This window comes from Saimiri boliviensis, chromosome 17 (assembly GCF_048565385.1).
Source record: "Saimiri boliviensis isolate mSaiBol1 chromosome 17, mSaiBol1.pri, whole genome shotgun sequence".
Lineage (NCBI taxonomy): Eukaryota > Metazoa > Chordata > Mammalia > Primates > Cebidae > Saimiri > Saimiri boliviensis.
In genome coordinates this window covers 47,803,341-47,827,335 of record NC_133465.1, presented here as the reverse complement: position 1 = coordinate 47,827,335, position 23,995 = coordinate 47,803,341, and the positions used below count along the sequence as shown (strand labels likewise).

Sequence of the window (23,995 nt, the reverse complement as noted above, 5' to 3'; positions counted from 1 at the left end):
GGCAGTAGATTTGCTATTTAAAGAGATTTACTTGTAGCACTATTCACAATAGCAAAGACATGGAATCGACCTCAATGCGCATCAGTGCCCATCAGTGACAAATTGGATAAAGAAAATGTGGTATATATAGGCCAGCTAAGGTGGCTCATGCCTGTAATCCCAGCACTTTAGGAGGTTGAGAGGGGAGATCACGAGGTCAGGAGATCGAGACCATCCTGGCCAACATGCTGAAACCCTGTCTCTACTAAAATATAAAAAATTAGCTGGGTGTGGTGGCACGCCCCTGTAGTCCCAGCTACTTGGGAGCCTGAGGCAGGGGAATTGCTTGAACCTGGGAGGCAGAGCCACTGCACTCCAGTCTGGTGACAGAGCAAGACTCTGTCTCCAAAAAAAAAGAAAAGAAAATGTGGTGCATACACTGTGGAATACTATGCAGCCATAAAAAACAATGAAATCGGCTGGGCATGGTGACACATGCCTGTAATCCCAGCTACTCAGGAGGCTGAGGCAGGAGAATTGCCTGAACCTGGGAGGCGGAGGTTGCAGTGAGCCAAGATCGTGCCACTTCACTCCAGCCTGGGCGACAGAGTGAGACTTTGTCTTAAATAACTAAACAAAACAAAACAAAAAAAACAATGAGATCATGTTTTTGCAGGAACATGGATGGAGCTGGGGGCTATTATCCTTAGCAAACTCATGTAGGAACAGAAAATCAAATACCACATGTTCTCACTTATAAGTGGGAGCTAAATGATAAGAACTTAAGAACACAAAGAAGGAAACAACAGATACTGGGGTCTACTTGAGGGTGGAGGGTGGGAGGAGAGAGAGGAACAGAAAAGATAACTATTGGGTATTGGGCTTAATACCTGGGTGATGAAATCTGTATAACAGACCCCTGTGACACGAGTTTACCTATATAACAAACCTGCACATGTAACTCCAAACCTAAAATAAAAGTTAAAAAAAAAAAAAAAAAAAAAAAAAAAAAAAAAGGCTGGGTTAGATAGGAGGCCGAGGCAAGCAGATCACTTGAGGCCAAGAATTCGAGACCAGCCTGGCTAACATGGAGAAACTCTATCTCTGTTAAAAATTAAAAAATTAGCCAGGTATGGTGGCACATGCCTGCAGTCCCAGCTTCTAGGGAGGCTGAGGCAGGAGAACTGCTTGAATCCCGGAGGCAGAGGTTGCAGTAAGTTGAGATCACACCACTGCACTCCAGCCTGGGCAACAGAGTGAGACCCTGTCTCAAAAAAAAGAAAAAATAAAAGACCTGTCACTTTGGGAATATCCCAAACCACTCATCCAAGTGGTTGTATGATTTTGTGTTATATCAATATTTAGTAGATCTACTTTCTTAGATTCTCTAATGCTACCAATGGGCACATGTCGTGAAATAACCTGTTTTAGAGGATAACAGTTCGCTAAAGTCTCATTATTGCAGTTTAAGGAAAACAATTCTATAACAGTTTAACTTTATAGAAAATACCTTTTGTTTAATTTTTTTTTTCTTTTGAGGCTTAGATTTTTATTTTTATGTTTTTAGAGATGGGGTTTTCCTGTGTTGCCCAGGCTGCCCTTGAACTCTTGGACTCAAGTGATCTTCCTGCTTCAGCCTCCTGAGTAGCTGGGACTACAGATGTGTACTACTGCTCCTGCCTGGAAGTTTAGATTTTAATTTAAACTCTTCTTTTGGGAGACTTTGTATGTTTGCTTTCCACTTACGTTTGCATGCATTATTGTACCTTTTGTCTCCTGCTTAAGGAAGGGCAGTTTATGCTGCTATATGAAGTTGATTAGCCTACTGTGGTACTTCAATTTTCTCTATATTAAAAGTATGTTCCAGATTTTTGAAAAATTTATTTAATTTTCATTCATTTATTCAACAAATATTTGAGCTCTGTAGTTGCTGGGGAAGTACCAGTGAACTGAAAAATATCTTTGTTCTCATGGGGCCTAAGACCCTAGCTGATCATAGTGGAAGGAGATGTATGAAAAAAGCAATATATGACCAGTGGAGGGTGATGAGTACCGTAAGGGAGAATTCAGGAGGGGAGATGTTGCTGTTTTAGATAGAAGGGTATCAAGGGACATTGCGCAGAGAGGGAGCAAGCCATGGGGCTATCTAGGGGAAGAGGCTATCAAGTAGAGAGAAGAGTCCTAGGGCAGAAATGGGCAAGGTGTGTTCCAGGAGCAGGGTGAGGACAGCTGTGAGCAAGGGGAGAACTGTAGGGGAGGAGGCAGAGAGAGGCATCTTGGGGCAAGATGAACTGCCTGGTGGGCCGTCGTAGGACTTGGGATTTTTTCCTGAGTGGGTTTTGAGCAGGGAAATGAAATGATCTGACCCTGTGGGGTTTTTTTGTTTTGTTTTGTTTTGTTTTGTTTTGAGACAAAAATCTCGCTCTGTTACCAAGACTGGAATGCAGTGGTGCAACCTCAGCTCACTGCAACCTCACCTCCTGGGTTCAAGCTATTCTCCTGCCTCAACCTCCCGAGTAGCTGGGATTACAGGCTCGGGGAACCACGCAGGGTAATTTTTTCTTATTTATTTATTTATTTATTTATTTATTTAATGTCTTTTGAGATGGAGTCTTCCTCTGTTACCCAGGCTGGAGGGCAGTGGCGCGATCTCGGCTCACATCAATCTCCACCTCCAGGGTTCAAGCCATTTTTCTGCCTTAGCCTCTGAGTAGCTGGGATTACTTGTTGCCTGTCACCACACCCGACTAAGTTTTTTGTTTTTTTTGTTTTTTTTTTTTGAGACGGAGTTTCGCTCTTGTTACCCAGGCTGGAGTGCAATGGCACGATCTCGGCTCACCACAACCTCTGCTTCCTGGGTTCAGGCAATTCTCCTGCCTTAGCCTCCTGAGTAGCTGGGATTACAGGCACGTGCCACCATGCCCAGATGATTTTTTGTATTTTTAGTAGAGACGGGGTTTCACCGTATTGACCAGGATGGACCAGGATGGTCTCGATCTCTTGACCTCGTGATCCACCCACCTCAGCCTTCCAAAGTGCTGGGATTACAGGCATGAGCCACCGTGCCCGGCCAAGTTTTATACTTTTAGTAGAGACAGGGTTTTACCATGTTGGCCAGGCTGGACTTGAACCCTTGACTACAAGTAATCCACCTGCCTCAGCCTCCCAAAGTGCTGTGCCTGCCATGACTCTTATTTTGAAAGGATCTGTAATGTAGAGAATAGAAGGTAGAGGGACAGGGATGAAAGCATCCAGGCCAGTTAGTCTATTTGAGCTGTCTAGGTAAGAGATGCTGGTGACCTGGATTAAGGGTGTGTCAGTGGGAGGTTGTGAGAAGTGCTCGCCGTTTTTTTTTTTTTTTTTTTTTTTTTTTTTTTTTGAGGCAGGGTCTCTGTCACCCAGGCTGGAGTGCAGTTGTGCAGTCTTGGCTCACTGCAACCTCAGCCTCCTGGGCTCAAGTGATTCCCCCCATCTCAGCTTCCCAAGTAGCAGGGATCACAGATGTGCACCACCACACCTGGTTAATTTTTGTATATTTTGTAGAGACAGGATTTTGCCATGTTGCCTAGGCCAGTCCGAAATTCCTGAGTTCAAGTGATCTACCTGCCTCAGCCTCCTAAAGTGCTGGGATTATAGGCCTGAGCCACCATGCCCAGTCACCTCCTGGATATATTTTGAAGATAGAGCCAACAGGATTTGTTAATGAATTGGCTGTGGCAGGAGGAAAGGAAAGAGGAGGGGGAGGAAAAGTGAGAGAGAGACTGGAGTTGAAGTTAAGACTCATTTCAAGGTTTTTAGCCTAAGTATGTACAGGAATGGAGTTCTCACTTGCTTAATTGGGATAGATTGAAGGAGAAGCCGGCTGGGAGAGGTTTTTAATGAAGGAGTTGGCTTTGGGTACATTAGTTTGACATGCATTTTATACATCCAGGTGGAGATATTGAAGAGGCAGTTGGCTATAGGTGTCTGATATTCATATTAGCAGATGGGGCTAGAGAGGTAAATTTGAAGATTGTCAGCATACAGATGTTGCTGTGAAAGAAAGTGGGTCTGAATAAATAATTTAGAAAGTGAGTGCATAGAGGAAAGAAGTTTACAATTAAAATAGCTTTAACATGCTGGGTGCAGTGGCTTATGCCTGTAATCCCACACTTTGGGAGGCCAAGGTGGGTGGATTACAAGGCCAGGAGTTCGAGACCAGCCGGGCCAATATGGTGAAACCCTGTCTGTACTAAAAATACAAAAATTAGCTGGGCGTGGTGGTGGGCATCTGTAGTCCCAACTACTTGGGAGGCTGAGGCAGGAGAATCACTTGAACCCGGGAGGAAGAGGTTGCAGTGAGTGGAGATCGCGCCACTGCACTCCAGCCTAGGTGACAGTTCGAGATTCCATTTCAAAAAAAAAAAAAAAAAAAAAAAAAACCTTTAATAGCAAAGCCGTTTTCTTTAAAATGATGAAATTTGTTCTTACAGAAGTTGGACTCTTTCTTTATAAAGTCTACATTCAGTCACTACATTAGTAAAAACGTTATTCTAGTCACCGAATGCAATAAACCACCTTGGACTTATAGTGGCCTAAAGTAGCAATCATTTGATTATGTTCAAAGGTGCTGTGGGCAGGAATTTAGATACGTACAGCAGGGATGGCTTGACTTTGCTCTGTAATGTCAGAGGCCTCAGCTGAGAAGACTCAAGAGGCTGGGGGCAATAATCCTCTGGAATTTTCTTCACTCCTGTATCTGATGTCTGGGCTGCGATGACTCAAAGGCTGATTTCAGCTGAGACTGTAGACCACACGCCTACTTGTGGCCTCCCCTTCTGCCTTGAGTTTCTCACAGAATGGTGGCTGATTTTGGAGAATGAGCCTTCCAGTGAAGTCAGGTGGATGTGACATATCGCCACTTTCAGCATACTCTATTGGTTCAAGCAGTCATGGACTTAGCTAGATTCAAGGGAAGGGGACAAAGACCCCCCTCCTCTCAAAGAGAGGAGCATAATGTGAGAGAATTTAGGGCCATGTTATTCAACCATCACAAATGCCTTCTGAATTTGAGGTTCTGCCTCAAAAGCCAACAGTTCCTTTGACTAAAGGACTTATGTATATCCAAGCATCGCCAGCCCCAGGTATATTGTTCCATGTAAGTGACCGGGACTACTTTAGTATTAGTATCTCATATAGGGAAAATGACCTTAATAAATTTGAGAAAAGATTCTTCCCTTTCTCCAGTAAGCACAGAGCTATATTATAGGTTTATGAATTTGAGACTCAGAAATGTAAATTCTTGGCCGGGTGCAGTGGCTCACGCCTGTAATCCCAGCACTTTGGGAGGCCAAGGTGGGCAGATCACTTGAGGTCAGAAGTTTGAGACCAATCTGACCAAAACAGTGAAACCCCATCTCTACAAAAAATAAAAAAATTAGCCAGGTGTGGTGGCGGGCACCTGTAATTCCATCTATTTGGGAGGCTGAGGCAGGAGAATCACTTAAACCCAGGAGGCAGAGGTTGCAGTGAGCTGAGATTGCGCCACTGCACTCCAGCCTGGGCAAAAGAGCAAGACTCTGTCTCAAAACAAAAAAAAATTAAGGTCTCTTTCTCTGCTTTATGTCAGTTTCCTGTCTTAAATATTCATCTTACATCAGTGGATGTTTTTGTGATTCTTTTATTTGGGCTTTGGCTAAGCAGTACCCACAGGTTTTTTTTTTTTCCAGTAATTTGCCCTTCTCCCTCCAGTGGCCCTTGAGCCTGGAAAATCTGACATGACAGTGTGCTTGCTTAGCCTGCCAGTTTCTCTTTTGAAAAGTTTGGCAGCCTGTTTCTGACACCTATGAGGATGAGTTCCTCCACATTCACAGTTTATTAGAAAAATACTTTGCTGTTCTCCAAACTCTAAATTCAAGATGACCAAACCTCTAGGCTGGAGCTGATCTTATTTTTCAGTGTGCAGTTGTCGTGTTGTTGCCAGGCTTTTCAGTATCGTGGTCATCATCTCTTCCGTAGAGACTTTTGCAATGGGAAGCGGTGTTTATGTGTGTGTGCAAGTGTTTAGTTGGTATCTTAAATTGCACAGCCAGCGGGAAGTTCTAAATCAGGATGGTACGTGGTTGCCAGCGGAGAGCTGCAACTCAAATGGAAGAGATAGAATCAAAGCCAACAGGAAAGAGCCTCAGATGCGTATGTATGTGCCATGGGCATTCAGAGTTAAAGCAGTAAGTGGACTAGGGTTGGGGTTAGGGAGAGCCTCTCTAACACACACAGGGAAGGGACAGATAATGCCACGCAGAGGAAAAAGCATTTTAGGCAAGAACAAATGTGAAAAATGAACAAAGTCTGTGGGTAGGGAGGAAGGGGGAGATAAATTGACTTGAAGGAAGACAACACTTAATGAAAGTCACCTGGAGGCTAGGTGCCATGGCTCGTGTCTATAATACCAGCACTTTGGGAGGCTGAGGTACAAGGATAGCTTGAACCCAGGAGTTTGAGAATATCCTGGGCAACATAGTGAGACTGAGTCTCTACCAAAAAAAAAAAAAAAAAAAAAAAAAAAAAAAAATCCAGACATGTAGGCATGTGCCTGTAGTCCCAGTTACTCGGGTGGCTGAGGTGGGAGGATTGTTTGAGCCCAGGAGGTTGAGGCTGCAGTGAGCTGTTATTGTACTATTGCACTCCAGCCTGGGCAACAGAGCAAGACTCTGTCTCAAAAAAACAAAGTCATCTATAGGCTGGAGAAGGGAACTGGAGGGGGCTAAAGTTGGCTGAGTAGTTAGAGAGCCTGAGACAGGGGTAAAGATTTTAAATTGGATAGTGAGCTGTTAGTGTGTGTTTTTGAGCTGGGGAGTGCTGTGATTTTACTCTTATTGAAAAGTCACTGAAGGATCATTCTTGCATCAGTGATTCTTGAACATTCTTGAATTTTTCAAATAGCAAAACTGAAAGAGTTGGCCTCTGCCTCAGAATATTTTCTTTTTTTCTTTTTTTCTGAGACGGAGTTTCACTCATTACCCAGGCTGGAGTACAATGGCACGATCTCGGCTCACCGCAACCTCTGCTCTCTGGGTTCAGGCAATTCTCCTGCCTCAAATTCCTGAGTAGCTGGAATTACAGGCACGCGCCACCATGCCCAGCTAATGTTTTGTATTTTTAGTAGAGACAGGGTTTCACCGTGTTGACCAGGATGGTCTCAATCTCTTGACCTCGTGATCCACCTGCCTCGGCCTCCCAAAGTGCTGGGGTTACAGGCTTGAGCCACCGCGCCCGGCCTAGAATATTTTCTAACTGGGCTCTGTGTCCTCACTTGGGAGAATCAGGCTACAGTTTAGTTGTAAATTCAGTCCAGCGGTTCATTCGTTTAGTACCTTTCAGTCCAGCCCCATGAAGACAAGAAGAGTCTGAGTCCAAGTTATGGAGTCAGTACTTGGGTGCAGGTGGTAGTGATAAAGACAGAGGGAAGGCGTGTGTGAGGGCCAGTGGCAGACAGGAGCTTGGTCTTTTGAGGACCTGAAGAAGGGGCAGAGTGTGTGCCAGGAACTTAGCCAGCAGCTGGTGCCAGCCATAGGAGAGGGTCAGAGTGAGTCAGGCCATTGGTCATGCTAGTAATGCATACAAACACTTAACATGCTGCACGCTGGTGGGCTCCTAAGTGTTATGTGTACATTAGCTCAATGAATTTGTACAGCAACCCTGTAAAGTAAGCCCTGTTTTCTCCCCTTTTTAAGATGGAATTAAGGCACAAAGAGGATAAATAACTGGCACTTGCTACACACTAAGTGATCTAAGTGGTGGAACTAGGATTCAAATCCATGCTATTTTGCCTTAAGATAATAAATGTTGCTTTTTAGCATAAGAACAGAGCAGTCATCAGGGGGGTTTTAAGTAGGGGAGTGGCAAGATCAAGTTTGTGTCTTGAAAATGTCTCTACCCACAGTGTGGAAAATGGCCTAAAGGCAAGCACACAGATGTTGGAGTCAGTTAACAGCTCTTGCCATGGCCCGGTATGCATTTTGGCTCTGATGTTTCTGCCTGATTTTTCTCTTGCCTCTGCCTCTTTTCCTGAGGGGATGGCAGGGTTTACCAGTCAGCTAGAGTACAATCCCCGAACCCTTTTTGGTTAAATATATACTTTCTTTTACTACAGCACTTATTCTTGGGTTGCTGCAACTGTAATGCCTGATGGCAATTTATAGGCCAAATAGTCTTTAGAGACAGTGTGGCCCAATTGCCCTCTCAGTGTTTTCACTCCTGCCATTACATTTACCATGGTGAATATTTGATCTCCATTTGAACACCAAATGCCACAGAAACCTGGGAGGTTGTCACTTACTACCCGCCCTCCCCAATCTCTGAGTCACCTTTGCCTTTCAATCAGTCACCACGCCCATCACATGTAGCTCTTTAATGTCATGGAAGATGGATGAAGATGGATTTCCGCCTCAAAACACTTCTAATGCTGCTACCTAAGTTGGGCCATCACCACCTCCCACCCGGATGATTGCAGCCTGAGGGATCTTTTTGAAATGTAAATCACTTTCACTTGTCTGTTTAAAACTTTTCAAAGACTTACCCCATTGCCTTTGGAAGAAAGTTCAGATACTAACTGGAGAGCCTTCTCCAGCCTTCGCTCCTGCCGTGATCTCCTTGTACAGTCCCTACTTGTACAGTCCCTACGGTGTACCGCTTCATTAGAACCCTGAAGATTATTATTTGCTAGGCCTGGGCTAACGACTGGTGTCTGGCTTTGCAGAGCTCCTCAAGTGATTCTGAGGCACAGAGTTGAGCCCTGATCCCTGCTCTGATTCCGAGGTTTTTTTTTTTTTTTGGAGACGGAGTTTCGCTCTTGTTACCCAGGCTGGAGTGCAATGGTGCGATCTCGGCTCACCGCAACCTCCGCCTCCTGGGTTCAGGCAATTCTCCTGCCTCAGCCTCCTGAGTAGCTGGGATTACAGGCACCTGCTACCATGCCCAGCTAATTTTTTTGTATTTTTTTAGTAGAGACGGGGTTTCACCATGTTGACCAGGATGATCTTTTGACCTTGTGATCCACCCAAAGTGCTGGGATTACAGGCTTGAGCCACCACGCCCGGCCCCAGGGTTCTTTTTTTTTTTTTTTGAGACGGAGTTTCGCTCTTGTTACCCAGGCTGGAGTGCAATGGCGCGATCTCGGCTCACCGCAACCTCCGCCTCCTGGGTTCAGGCAATTCTCCTGACTCAGCCTCCTGAGTAGCTGGGATTACAGGCACGCGCCACCATGCCCAGCTAATTTTTTGTATTTTTAGTAGAGACGGGGTTTCACCATGTTGACCAGGATGGTCTCGATCTCTTGACCTTGTGACCCACCCGCCTCGGCCTCCCAAAGTGCTGGGATTACAGGCTTGAGCCACCGCGCCTGGCCTTAGGTTCTTATATTTATTTACGATCATGAATAAATTTATTTTTGGGCCTCATGTAAGCATCATATGAGGAGCTTTTTTTTTGGAGATGGAGTTTCGCTCTTGTTACCCAGGCTGGAGTGCAATGGCGCGATCTCGGCTCACCGCAACCTCCGCCTCCTGGGTTCAGGCAATTCTCCTGCCTCAGCCTCCTGAGTAGCTGGGATTACAGGCACCTGCTACCATGCCCAGCTAATTTTTTTGTATTTTTTTAGTAGAGACGGGGTTTCACCATGTTGACCAGGATGATCTTTTGACCTTGTGATCCACCCAAAGTGCTGGGATTACAGGCTTGAGCCACCACGCCCGGCCCCAGGGTTCTTTTTTTTTTTTTTTTTTGAGACGGAGTTTCGCTCTTGTTACCCAGGCTGGAGTGCAATGGCACGATCTCGGCTCACCGCAACCTCCGCCTCCTGGGTTCAGGCAATTCTCCTGACTCAGCCTCCTGAGTAGCTGGGATTACAGGCACGCGCCACCATGCCCAGCTAATTTTTTGTATTTTTAGTAGAGACGGGGTTTCACCATGTTGACCAGGATGGTCTCGATCTCTTGACCTTGTGACCCACCCACCTCGGCCTCCCAAAGTGCTGGGATTACAGGCTTGAGCCACCGCGCCTGGCCTTAGGTTCTTATATTTATTTACGATCATGAATAAATTTATTTTTGGGCCTCATGTAAGCATCATATGAGGAGCTTTTTTTTTGGAGATGGAGTTTCGCATTCAAGAGATTCTCCTGCTTCAGCCTCCCAAGTAGCTGGAATTACAGGTGTCCACCGTCACCATGCCTGGCTAATTTTTTGTATTTTTTGGTAGAGACGGGGTTTCACCATGTTGGCCAGGCTAGTCTTGAACTCCTGACCTCAGGTGATCCTTCCACCTCTGCCTCCCAGATTGCTGGGATTACAGGCATGAGCCACTGTACCCAGCTGTAGCTTTTAAATTTTGAAACCTGGTCCCACCCTCAGAGATTCAAATTTGGTACTGGTTTGGTTCCCAAGCACCTTACTCGCTATATGTATTTTAGTATCAGCCAACGTGGAGACTTCTGTAGAAAGAAGGAATCACTTCACAGAGAAGAATATGGGAGTAGATGTTATGAAGAGACAGCTTCTAGTCCTGGAATGATTTATCCTTTCTTGTACAGATTTCCAGATACTTGAGGAGCCACTCTTCTGTAACTCAAATTTTTCTCTCCTAACTTCGCTCCTGCTGCCTGCATCTTCTTGCTGGACAAATTTTCAAGGTCTTCAATTCCTCACACCCTGGTTGCCCTTCCCTGGATGTGTTTAGTTTTTTTGTGTTCTATTTCAATTTTGGTGCCCACAATTAGAGTAGCATCCAGATGTGGGTTCATTGCAGCCGAACTACTAGATCCTTCAAAATCCAAGGACTAGTATGTCTATTAAAATACCATAAGACCACGTTGGCTTGGTTCATGGGTTACTTAAAAATCAACTAAAATTCCCACTTTCTAAAACTCTTGTAGTGGCTGGGTATGGTGGCTCACATCTGTAATCCCAGCACTTTTGGAGGCTGAGGCTGGAAGATTGCTTGAGCCTTACTACCCGCCCCCTAGGAGTTTGATAACCAGCCTGGGCAAAGTGGTAAGATGCCATCTCTAATTGAAAAAAAGAAAAAACGGCTGGGCGCGGTGGCTCAAGCCTGTAATCCCAGCCGAGGCGGGTGGATCATGAGGTCAAGAGATCAAGACCATCCTGGTCAACATGGTGAAACCCCGTCTCTACCAAAAATACAAAAAATTAGCTAGGCATGGTGGCACGTGCCTGTAATCCCAACTACTCAGGAGGCTGAGGCAGGAGAATTGCCTGAACCCAGGAGGCGGAGGTTGCGGTGAGCCGAGATCACGCCATTGCACTCCAGCCTGGGTAACAAGAGCGAAACTCCGTCTCAAAAAAAAAAAAAAAAAAAAAAAGAAAAGAAAAAACAAGACTCTTACAGTGGTGAAGAGCAGGCATTCTGAAAACAAACTGTGTGTTAGGATTCCAGCTCCATGCCTTTACTACCTGTGTTGTGACTTTGGATAAATCACTTAAAATTCTGTGCCTAAGTTTCTCTTCTGTAAAGTTGGATAAAAATAGTACCTGTTGGCCCAGCGCAGTGGCTCACGCCTGTATCCCAGCACTTTGGGAGGCTGAGGTGGATGGATCATGAGGTCAGGAGTTTGAGACCAGCCTGGCCAACATAGTGAAACCCTGTCTCTACCAAAAATGAAAAAATTAGCTGGGCAGTGGTGGGGGCCTGTATTTCCAGCTACTTGGGAGGCTAAGGGAGGAGAATCACTTGAACCCAGGAGGCGGAGGTTGCAGTGAGCTGAGATGGTGCCACTGCACTCCAGCCCAGGCGACAGTGTGAGACTCTGTCTCAAAAAAAAAAAAAAAAAAAAGTACCTATCTGATAAAGTGTTGTTAAAATTATGAAATAAGTAAATACATATGTCAAGTGTTTAAAACAGCATCTGGTGTCTGGCAAAAAGTGCGATATAAATTTTAGCTATAATTATTACTTATTTCGACTACTCTTTAACCAAGGTTCTTATTTTTCATCTTTTCCTTTTGTTTTGAATATCACTTAGTGTTTTCACCTTTATTCCTTTTAGGACCTAGAGCCATCCTAGGTGAAATATGTATGGAGACATTTGATCAGGCCTCCTGACCCCCTTATCTCCTTAAACACATGCCAAATCACAGCATTACTAGCTCATTCCCTCCAGATATGATAAGAGTGTCCATCGAAATTTTACATAGAGGGAGAGCTGATAGGTGATTATCACACTTAACCTCTAGTGAATCTGATGGATCAACCTGCTTCTGTGCTTCCAGGGCATTGAGGAAATGGGTTTAAGATAAGAAATGTCCATGAAAGGGAGGCCCTGGGGGAAAGGAATGATAACTGCAGCCCTAAGGATCCGCCACCAGTGATACCAGCACCACCAGCATGGAGGGATGCTGTGCAACCATTATTGATTTTAAGTTTACAACAGTGCTTCAGGGGAGAGATAATTCCATTTTACTGAAGAGGAAGCCCATTTGGTAGTCAAGTACTATTTCCAAAGATAAATAGCTGATAAATGTCAGGCAGGGTTTTGCACCCAGGCCCATCCAGCCCCCATCTCTAGTGTCCTTTCCCTCACGCCACGCTGATACAGAGGAGTGTGTCTGATTGGGGAAGTGGAAGTGTTCCCAAGTTGAGGGGTCATCTGATGCACAAATTTGGTCTGGTGTGTGTGTGTGTGTGTGTTTTTGTAACGCTCAGACCTGTTGTTAGTCAACTTTAACAAACAACTGTACACTCAGTAATTGACAAAGCATGTTTGTTGCTTTCAATTTAGAGGGAATTAGGTTTGTTAGGCTCTTGCTCCTTCTTTAGAGATGGAGTCTAGCTCTGTCACCCAGACTGGAGTACAGTGGCATGATCACAGCTCACTGCAGCCTCAGTCTGCTGGGCTCAAGTGATCCTCCCACTTCAGCTGGGACTACATGCATGGGCCACTACACCAGGCTAATTAAAAAAAATTTTTTTTGCCGGGCGCGGTGGCTCAAGCCTGTAATCCCAGCACTTTGGGAGGCCAAGGCGGGTGGATCACGAGGTCAAGAGATCGAGACCATCCTGGTCAACATGGTGAAACCCCGTCTCTACTAAAAAAATACAAAAAATTAGCTGGGCATGGTGGTGAGTGCCTGTAATCCCAGCTACTCAGGAGGCTGAGGCAGGAGAATTGCCTGAACCCAGGAGGCGGAGGTTGCAGTGAGCCGAGATTGCGCCATTGCACTCCAGCCTGAGTAATAAGAGTAAAACTCCGTCTCAAAAAAAAAAAAAAAAAAAAATTTTTTTTGTAGAGACAAGATCTTACTGTGTTGCCCAGGCTAGTCTTGAACTGCTGAACTCAAGCAATCCATTTTCCACGTTGGCCTCTCAAAGTGCTAGAATTATAGGCATGAGCCACTATGCCTGACCTTCATTTCTTTCATATATTCAAATTTTGTCATACTAGTAGGGAACTATAATTCGAGGGTTTTTTTTTTTTTTTTTTTTTTTTTTTAAGACGGAGTCTCCCAGTGTCACCCAGGCTGTAGTACAGTGACGCAATCTCGGCTCACTGCAGTCTCCACCTACTGAGTTCAAGCAATTCTCCTGCCTCCATCTCCTGAGTAGCTGGGACTACAGGCATGTGCCACCGCGCCCAGCTAATTTTTTTTGTATTTTTAGTAGAGATGGGGTTTTACCATGTTGGCCAGGATGATCTCAATCTCCTGACCTCATGATCCTCCCACCTCCCAAAGTGCTGGGATTACAGGCGTGAGCTACTGCGCCTGGTCAATTAGAGTTTTCTTTATAGCTTGATGTTCACTGGTTTTTAACTAATCCTGCTATAGCTTGATGTTCATTGGTTTTTAACTAATCCTGCTATACTTAGTAATTATAGTAATTTGTTTCAGGTTGGGCACTCAAGTATTAGGAAATAAAAACTATGTTTATATATAGACTTACTCTTTTTTTTTTTTTTTTTTTTTTGAGATGGAATTTTGCTCTTACTGCCCAGGCTGGAGTGCAATGGCATAATCTCGGCAACCTCCGCCTCCTGGGTTCAAGCGATTCTCCTGCCGCAGCCTCCCGAGTTGCTGGGATTACAGGCCTGTGCCACCATATCCAGCTAATTTGTTTAGTAGAAATGGGGTTTCTCTATGTTGGTCAGGCTGGTCTCGAACTCCCAACCTCAGGTGATCCACCCGCCTCAGCCTCCTAAAGTGCTGGGATTACAGGAGTGAGCCACAATGCCTGGCCAATATATAGACTTCTTATTGCAAGTATCTAGTCTTAAATCTTATAAAGGTACTATTTGAACTTAAAAATATGAAATTGTGGCCGGGCGCGGTGGCTCAAGCCTGTAATCCCAGCACTTTGGGAGGCCGAGGCGGGTGGATCACGAGGTCGAGGGATCGAGACCATCCTGGTCAACATGGTGAAACCCCGTCTCTACTAAAGGTGCAAAAAATTAGCTGGGCATGGTGGCGTGTGCCTGTAATCCCAGCTACTTAGGAGGCTGAGGCAGGAGAATTGCCTGAGCCCAGGAGGCGGAGGTTGCGGTGAGCCGAGATCGCGCCATTGCACTCCAGCCTGGGTAACAAGAGCGAAACTCCGTCTCAAAAAAAAAAAAAAAAAAAAAAAAAAAATATGAAATTGTATGCTTACTATATAAGTGTACTTATTCTGAGTTATCTTTTACTTGAAATTCCAGTCTTAATGTCTATAGGAATTATGAATGGTTAAATTGTGAATGACTGTAATAGTTTAAAGCTACAGTATTTATTTTTTGAGATGTGGAGTTTTGCTCTTGTCGCCCAGGCTGGAGTGCAGTGACATGATCTCGGCTCACTACAACCTCTGCCTCCCGGGTTCAAGCAATTCTCCTGGTCAGCCTCCCAAGTAGTTGGGATTACAGGTGTGTGACACCACGCCTGGCTAATTTTTGTGTTTTAGTAGAGATAGGGTTTTGCCATGTTGACCTGACTGGTCTAGACTACTGACCTCAGGTGATCCACCTGCCTCGGCTTCCCTAAGTGCTGGGATTACAGGTGTGAGCCACTGCACCTGGCCTACAGTATTTAAATGTGGATTCTCTGTCATCCATTATGCTCTTTATCCTATGGTGAAAATTTTATGAAGATTGAATGTTTTTCTCTAGCATGAATTGCTTTCTCTTACTTTTCTCATTTTATACCTTCCTAATCTACTTGCAGATACTCCAGATTATTTTTAGAATGTGGTATGGTGAGAACAAATAAATTAGAGTTTGCAAATTTAAATAAATTCTGTGGCCCTCAATGGGATTAGCAGGATTGTATTGAAAACAGCAGTAGAAACAAAGTAGTTCTTTTGTGTGCTTTAAATAAAAATTTATTTTCAGGCCAGATGCAGTGGCTCAAGCCTGTAATCCCAGCAGTTTGGGAGTCCGAGGTAGGCAGATCACCTGAGGTCGGGAGTTCGAGACCAGCCTGGCCAATATGGTGAAGCCCCGTCTCTACTAAAAATGCAAAAATTAGCTAGGTATGGTGGCACATGCCTCTAATCCCAGCTATTTCAGAGGCTGAGGCATGAGAATTGCTTGAACCTGGGAGTTGGAGGTTGCAGGGAGCCAAGATCCTGTACTCTAGCCTGGGCAATAGAGGGAGACTCTCTCAAACAGCAACGAAATGTCTTTTTTCAGGCTGAGTACTGTGGTTCACACTTGTAATCCCTGTACTTTGGGAGGCCAAAACAGAAGGGTTGCTTGAGACCAGGAGTTTGAGACCAGCCTGGGCAACATAGTGAGACCTCTTCTCTATTAGAACAAACAAACAAACACAATACTCTTTTCACAGAAAAATGTTTACTACATAGTAAACTTTAAAAGAATATGAAGCTGTATTAACGTTATGACTCCAACGTAAAAAAAAAATGTGTGCACGCACACACACACACACACACACACACATTCTGAAATAGATTTAAAGGAATCACATCAAAATGTTATTTTTTTTTTTCTCCTTTTTTTTTGGAGACAGGGTCTTGCTCTGTCAACCAGGCTGGAGTGCAATGGTACAATCACAGCTCACTGTAGCCTCAACTTCCTGGCCTCAAGTGATCCTCCCACCTCAGCCTCCCAAAGTGCTAGGATCAGGCATGTGCCGTCATACCCGGCAACATGTCAGTTTTTGTTCTGGATAGTAGGACAGTGGGATATGGATTTTTTTAATCTCTTATTTTCTTTTTTATATTTTCTAAATTTTCCACAGTGAATATTATTTTGTAATCTTTCAAACATACCTCTTAAAAGGACTGGTTTCTATAGAATTCAGTTCAAGAAATCTTTTGTATTACTTTATACTTTGTTTTCCTTGATCACTGGGCCTTTCCTGATAGCAAAGAAGTGGTTAGTGTAGGCAGCAGATAAAACACAGGTATGCTCTATTTAAAATACGTGTATGTATAATAAAAGTATAGGTAGTACCCAAAGGAAAATCTCATGACACATTGTAGAATGGAACAGAAATTATCTTTAGCTCACTTTCTGTTTTGGATTATTGCATGAGCCTGATTTTCATCTCTCTTTCTACCTTTCCTCACCCCAGTTGTAAATTTGCTAGTGCATAGATGTGAAGTATAAGTCTTTTTTTTTTTTTTTGAGATAGAGTCTTGCTGTGTCACCCAGGCTGGAGTACAGTGGCATGATCTCAGCTCAGTGCATCCTCTGCCTCCCGGGTGCAAGTGATTCTCCGGCTTTAGCCTCCCGAGTAGCTGGAATTACAGGTGTGTGCCACCACGCCCGACTAATTTTTTGTATTTTTAGTAGAGATGAGGTTTCACCATATTGGCCAAGCTGGCCTTGAACTCCTGACCTTGTGATCTACCCGCCTCATCCTCCCAGAGTGCTGGGATTACAGGTGTGAGCCACCGAGCCTGGCCTAATGTGAAGTATAAGTCTTAATTTAAAAAGAAGTTTTTTTTTTTTTTTTTTTTTTTTTTTTTGAGACAGAGTTTCGCCCTTGTTACCCAGGCTGGAGTGCAATGGCGCGATCTCGGCTCACCGCAACCTCCGCCTCCTGGGCTCAGGCAATTCTCTTGCCTCAGCCTCCTGAGTAGCTGGGATTACAGGCACGTGCCACCATGCCCAGCTAATTTTTTGCACTTTTAGTAGAGACGGGGTTTCACCATGTTGACCAGGATGGTCTCGATCTCTCGACCTCGTGATCCACCCGCCTCGGCCTCCCAAAGTGCTGGGATTACAGGCTTGAGCCACCGCGCCCGGCTTTTTTTTTTTTTTTTTTTTTTTGAGACGGAGTTTCGCTCTTGTTGCCCAGGCTGGAGTGCAATGGCGCGATCTCGGCTCACCGCAACCTCCGCCTCCTGGGTTCAGGCAATTCTCCTGCCTCAGCCTCCTGAGTAGCTGGGATTATAGGCACGCGCCACCATGCCCAGCTAATTTTTTGTATTTTTAGTAGAGACTGGGTTTCACCATGTTGACCAGGATGGTCTCGATCTCTTGACCTCGTGATCCACCCGCCTCGGCCTCCCAAAGTGCTGGGATTACAGGCTTGAGCCACTGCGCCCGGCGCCAGCTAATTTTTTTTTGTAGTTTTTTTTTAGTAGAGACGGGGTTTCACCATGTTGACCAGGATGGTCTTGATCTCTCGACCTCGTGATCCACCCGCCTCGGCCTCCCAAAGTGCTGGGATTACAGGCTTGAGCCACCGCGTCCGGCCTAAGAAGAAGTTTTATGAAGCTGTGTAGTAAATCCCTTTTGTAAGCGGTCTTGACTGCGTTTCTCAATATATCTTTTGGTTTCATTAGCTTCAAGTATATAAATGAGAACTGTGACTTTGGACAGACTTTTTCAGTCATCTTTATAGTAATAAAGTTCCCCATTAGACAATAGTTGTTTATGACTTACTGTTAGTAGATTATCCCCAAGTGGCTGATAAATTCCTGTTTTGAAAAGTCCAAAAAGTCTTTGATGACTTACTGTTTCATTTTTTCTTTTCTCTTCAATTATAGAAAACAGGATTATACTTTGTACACTAGCATCTACTATCTGCTAACTTAACCAGAGTAAATGCTTTGAATTAAGCCCCATGTAATGTCCTGAGCCAGCCTATATGGAATAATGAATTGACTTCTCTCCTGTGCATCCAGAATGGTACTTAGTACTCAAAGTGTTACTCAAATAACTTTGTGTGTTCTGGGGCTCAATGAAGTCGTTATTAAATCACAGGCTTAGGGGAGAACACTCATTCTATGGCATTTGAATTAAATGTTGCCTAATTCTAGAACTTATAATAATTTTTTTTTTTTTTTTTTTTTTTTTTTTGAGACGGAGTTTCGCTCTTGTTACCCAGGCTGGAGTGCAATGGCGCGATCTCGGCTCACCGCAACCTCTGCCTCCTGGGTTCAGGCGATTCTCCTTTCTCAGCCTCCTGAGTAGCTAGGATTACGGGCACGTGCCACCATGCCCAGCTAATTTTTTGTATTATTAGTAGAGACGGGGTTTCACCATGTTGACCAGGATGGTCTTGATCTCTCGACCTCGTGATCCACCCGCCTCGGCCTCCCAAAGTGCTGGGATTACAGGCTTGAGCCACCGCGCCCGGCCATAATAATTTTTTTAAAAAAACCCACAGGCTTAGAATTATTCTGTAGATATGAAGTAATATACTTAGAACTTAGTTGGAGTTCTTTAGATTAATAACTTGTAATTTGAAAAACCAAAATTGAAATTGTGAAATAACGTCGGCTCTTTGAGGCTTTTTCCAGTAAAACAGTTACAGTAAAGCTGGTTGGCAGTGAGATTGCTAGACATTTTGGCCAGTCACCTCCTGTGACTGCTGTTAATTAGATATGATTTGTAGCTAAGCAGCCTGTAAGGAGAAGACTGTTTTAGTATTTGTCTATACTCTCCTTGAAAATACTACCTGGTCTTTGGTTTTAATTTATACTTTTTTTTTTCATGTAGAATAGCTATTCAAATATTACCTATGGTGATTAGACTAAAAAGTAAAACATAAAATCAGTCATTCTTGGTGCTTTGATTTTATGGAAAAAACTACTAGCTGGTTTCTGGTTTGAGAAATGATACAATCATTGTACTACTTACTAGTCCTCCTCTGTCCCCAGCTAAAAATAAGAACAGCAACAACCAAAAAATCCTTAGTTATATACTGGAAATGCATCAGATAATTTTTCAATAACTTACACTTTTTTGGGATGTGTTAGTTTGAAAATGCAGATATTCATGCACGAGCCCAGTGTTCATCTATGATGGAGTAGGTAGTGTGGGATGCTGTTTTACGGTTTTAACTTGGACCTTCAGGGAGTAGACTGTGATGCCTCTGCCTCTGTAGCCAACACAGATAATTAAATAGTCTATTTCTGGCTGGCCACGATGACTCATGCCTGCAATCCCAGCACTTTGGGAGGCTGAAGTGGGAGGATCGCTTGAAGCCAGGAGTTCAAGATCAGTCTGAGCAACAAAGTGAGACCTTGTTTCTACAAAAACTGCAAAAAATTAGCCAAGCATGCTGGTGTGTGCCTCTAGTCCCAGCTACACAGGTCCCTGAGGTAGGAGGATTGCTTGAGCCCAGGAGCTGGAGGTTACAGTGATATATATTTGCCACTGTACTCCAGCCCGGGTGACAAAGAGAGACTTTGTCTCAAAAACTAGTCTATTTTAAAAATTAATTTATAACACTGGAGTTTATTACAAAAAGCAGGTAATTCTTTTTTAAACTCTTTCTTTTAGGAGAACCACTGCTTTTTGGCTACGTTGTCTACAGTAGCAGTGTTCAATAAAAATAATATCCAAGTCACATAGGCAATGTTAAGTTTTCTTTTCTTTTTTTTTTTTTTTTTCCCAGTATGGCTGTCAGGTGGACTTTTTTTTTCTGAGACAGAGTCTCACTCTGTTGCTCAGGCTGGAGTGCAATGGCACGATCTCAGCCCACTGCAACCCATGGCTTCCAGGGTTCAAGCAGTTCTCCTGCCTCAGCCTCCCAAATAACTGGGATTACAGACGTGTGCTACCACACCCAGCTAATTTTTGTATTTTTAGTAGAGACAGAGTTTTGCCACATTGGCCAGGCTGGTCTCAAACTCCAGCCCTCAGGTGATCCACCTGCCTTAGCTTCCCTAAGTGCTGGGATTATAGGTGTGAGCCACCGTGCCTTGCCAATGTTAAGTTTTCTGGTAGCCACATTAAAAGAAGTAAAAAGAGGCCAGGCGCGGTGGCTCAAGCCTGTAATCCCAGCACTTTGGGAGGCCGAAGTGGGTGGATCACGAGGTCGACAGATCGAGACCATCCTGGTCAACATAGTGAAACCCCGTCTCTACTAAAAATACAAAAAAAAAAATTAGCTGGGCATGGTGGCACGTGCCTGTAATCCCAGCTACTCAGGAGGCTGAGGCAGGAGAATTGCTTGAACCCAGGAGGCGGAGGTTGCGGTGAGCCGAGATCGCGCCTTTGCACTCCAGCCTGGGTAACAAGAGCGAAACTCTGTCTCAAAAAAAAAAAAAAAGAAAGAAAGAAAGAAAAAAGAAGAAGTAAAAAGAAATGGGTGAAGTTAATTTTAATAGTATATTTTATTTAACCCAACATATCTAAAATATATTTGTTTCAACATGAACGAGACATTTTACATTCTTTTATTTTTCACTAAGTCCTCAAAATTCAGTGTGTATTTTACATTGATAGCATATCTCAGTTTGAAGCAGCCACATTCCAAGTGCTCAGTAGCCACATGTGGCTAGTGACTCCATACTGGACTGTGTAGGTTTAGAGTTTCAGTACATCTGCTTGTAACAGAATCTATGTAAATGGCATATTATGCAGATTTCTTTGTATGCACATCAATTCTTGCATAGCATGAGTCAGGTCATGATGCTTTTAGTCTATGAGGCAGATTTTTTTTTTTTTTGAGACAGAGCCCCACTCTGTCACCCAGGCTGGAGTGCGGTGGTGCAATCTTGGCTCACTGCAACCTCCATGTGAGACAGATTTTAACTTGGCCCTAATGCAAATATTGTAAGAGAGATCTAATGGCCTTTGATTTCTTACTGAGGACAAAATACACACCATCGTTACAATTCTTCAGCGTATAGTATGTGCGTCAGCCACTGCTTTTACTCCAGCCAGTGCTTAGTGTTCCTGTACCACAGTGTATCTGTCCTGTGGCAGGTGAATCTCAGCAGGAGAGATGGCAAGTAATATTGCTTTTTAATATATATATTTTTTGAGATAGAGTTTCACTCTTGTTGCCCAGGCTGGAGAGCAATGGCGCCATCTCAGCTCACTGCCACCTCCACCTCCAGGGTTCAAGCGAGTCTCCTGCCTCAGTCTCTCGAGTAGCTGGTATTACAGGCATGCACCACTGTGCCTGGCTAATTATGTATTTTAGTAGAGACGGGATTTCTCCATATTGATCAGGCTGTTCTCTAACTCCTGACCTCAGGTGATCAGCCCGCCTCAGCCTCCCAAAGTGCTGGGATGACAGGTGTGAGCTACCCCGCCTGGCCTATTTTTAGAACTTCTTAAAACGACTTGGCCTCTATTGATAGTTCCATGACCCAAACTATTCGGAAAGAGGATTACAGGTGATTAACTGGCTGGGTTTCTCATACCAGAGCATTTCACTGGGGTGTTCCTGAACCTGGGACAACTTCTATGCCTGGCATTTTTCTTTCCTTCTCTGTTATCCCAGACTAAGAAATTTTTTTAAAAGTTACTTTTTGTTGAGTAGGAGAATCTCAGGCAGAACTTCTTGAATCCTCATTTATACCTTTTTTTCTTTTTCTTTTTTTTTTTTTTTTGAGATGGAGTTTCGCTCTTGTTACCCAGGCTGGAGTGCAATGGTGCAATCTTGGCTCACCGCAACCTCCGCTTCTTGGGTTCAGGCAATTCTCCTGCCTCAACCTCCTGAGCAGCTGGGATTACAGGCATGCGCCACCACGCCCAGCTAATTTTTTGTATTTTTAGTAGAGACGGGGTTTCACTATGTTGACTGGGATGGTCTCGATCTCTTGACCTCATGATCCGCCCGCCTCGGCCTCCCAAAGTGCTGGGATTACAGGCTTGAGACACCGCGCCTGGCCTTATACTTTTTTTTCTTAAGAGACAGGGTCTCGCTATGTTGCCCAGGCTGGAGTGCAGTGGCTATTCACAGGCGCGATCCCACTACTGATCAGCACGGGAGTTTTGACCTGCTCCGTTTCTGACCTGGGCCGGTTCACCCCTCCTTAGGCAACCTGGTGGTCCCCTGCTCCCGAGAGGTCACCATATTGATGCTGAACTTAGTGTAGACACCCAATCGGCATAGCGCACTACAGCCCAGAACTCCTGGGTTCAAGCGATTCTCCCACCTCAGCCTCCCTAGTAGATGGGACTATAGGCACGCGCCACTGTGCGCAGCCATTTATACTTTTAAATCTGTAATCTTGGAATTAGCTCTCTGTCCCCCCACCCCCACCCCAAATATACTTTCTACATTTTGGCCATAGTACAGGTTTACTGTGTATAACTAAAAGGGCTGTGGAGTGGAAAGAATGGAACCGACATATGTTGGGCATCTGTTGTGTGCCATGCACTGAACTGGGTGCTGTAGGAATATCTCAGTACTTCCCATTGAGGAGTGGCAATTATTATCTATTTTATAGATAAGGGAACAGAAATCTGGAAATTGAATAATTTTTTAATTTCACACACCTCTGGTAGATAATGGATTCTAGAACCTGGCATAATAACCACTTGTCATGCCAGTGTAAAAGAGATGTGTGGCCAGATGTGGAGGCTAACATCTGTAATCCCAGCACTTTGGGAAGCCGAGGCAGGAGGATCACTTGAGCCCAGGACAATGTGGTCAGACTCCCATCTCTGTTTTTTCAAAAATAAAATAAACTGGAAGAAACAAGCAGGGTCCTCCCCAGAGCATCTTTATCCCTAATCACAGACCTGACCCCTGTGTTGGGCAGTGGCTACTTCTAGATTGTTTACCCCGCTGGGACTTGTGGTGACTGTATGCACATTTTGCTTTACAGTTGGGACCCCTGATTTTAGCAGGATGGCCCAATGGAATCAGCTGCAGCAGCTTGACACACGGTACCTGGAGCAGCTCCATCAGCTCTACAGTGACAGCTTCCCAATGGAGCTGCGGCAGTTTCTGGCCCCATGGATAGAGAGTCAAGATTGGTAAGTCCTTCTTGAGAGACTCTCCAAATTGTTAGGTTTCGGTTTGAGTCAAGAAACATGAACTCTCAACGTCATGCTTTGCTGTTTCATTGAAAAATGTATGGGTACAGGTGATGGGGAAAATGAGATTATGAGATAAAGTGGCACCCTGTGGTCTTGTAAAGCATATTTTACATTAGAAGGCATGTGGACAACTGTCTTTTGACACATTGAAACAGCCTGAATGGTGGTAGATGTCTTGAAGGTTGATTTGGACTTCATTTACTTGGGCAGATCTTCTATATATTCTGATAATCCAGTGATGTGGTAGATATATTTTTTCTCTGAATGTGAATTCTATCATAGCTCTAACTTTGGGTTGAAACTTGTAATTCCCCTTTAATCAAAGGAAAGAGACACAGAGTATATTAGTCTGTTCTCAAATTGCTATAAAGAAATACCTGAGACTGCGTAATTTATAAGAAAAGAGGTTTAATTGGCTCACAGTTCTGCAAGCTGTACAGGAAGCATAGCACCATCCATTGCTGGGGAGGCCTCAGGAAGCTTCCAATCATGGCAGAAGGCAGAGGGGAAACAGGCAGGTCACATGGCCAGAGCAAGAGCAGGAGAGTAAGGGGAGAGGTGCCACACACTTTTAAACGAACAGATCTCACAAGAACTCACTGTCTGGAGGACAGTACCAACAGGGATGGTGCTAAACCATTCATGAGAAATCCACTCCCATGATCCAGTCACCTCCTACCAGGCCCCACCTCCAACAGTGGGGATTACATTTCTTTTTTTGGAGACGGAGTTTCACTCCTGTTACCCAGGCTGGAGTGCAATGGCGCGATCTCGGCTCACTGCAACCTCCGCCTCCTG

The 23,995-nt window shown here is 44.4% G+C and overlaps 1 protein-coding gene across 8 annotated transcripts in view; it reads left to right on the top strand.

Moving 5' to 3' along the window:
- The window catches only part of STAT3 (signal transducer and activator of transcription 3), an 80,242-nt gene that overhangs the window by 19,867 nt on the left and 36,380 nt on the right, over positions 1-23,995 (top strand). For 4 of the 8 annotated variants that reach the window (XM_074388736.1, XM_074388734.1, XM_074388735.1 and 1 more), the window contains exons 1-2: positions 16,593-16,710; positions 22,984-23,134. In XM_074388736.1, coding sequence (XP_074244837.1) covers positions 16,629-16,710; positions 22,984-23,134 — 233 coding nt within the window. In that variant the 5' untranslated portion in view covers positions 16,593-16,628. Of the gene's footprint in view, positions 1-16,592; positions 16,711-22,983; positions 23,135-23,995 lie in introns of those variants that run through there. The other 4 variants (XM_039476492.2, XM_039476490.2, XM_039476491.2 and 1 more) reach the window with 1 other exon arrangement.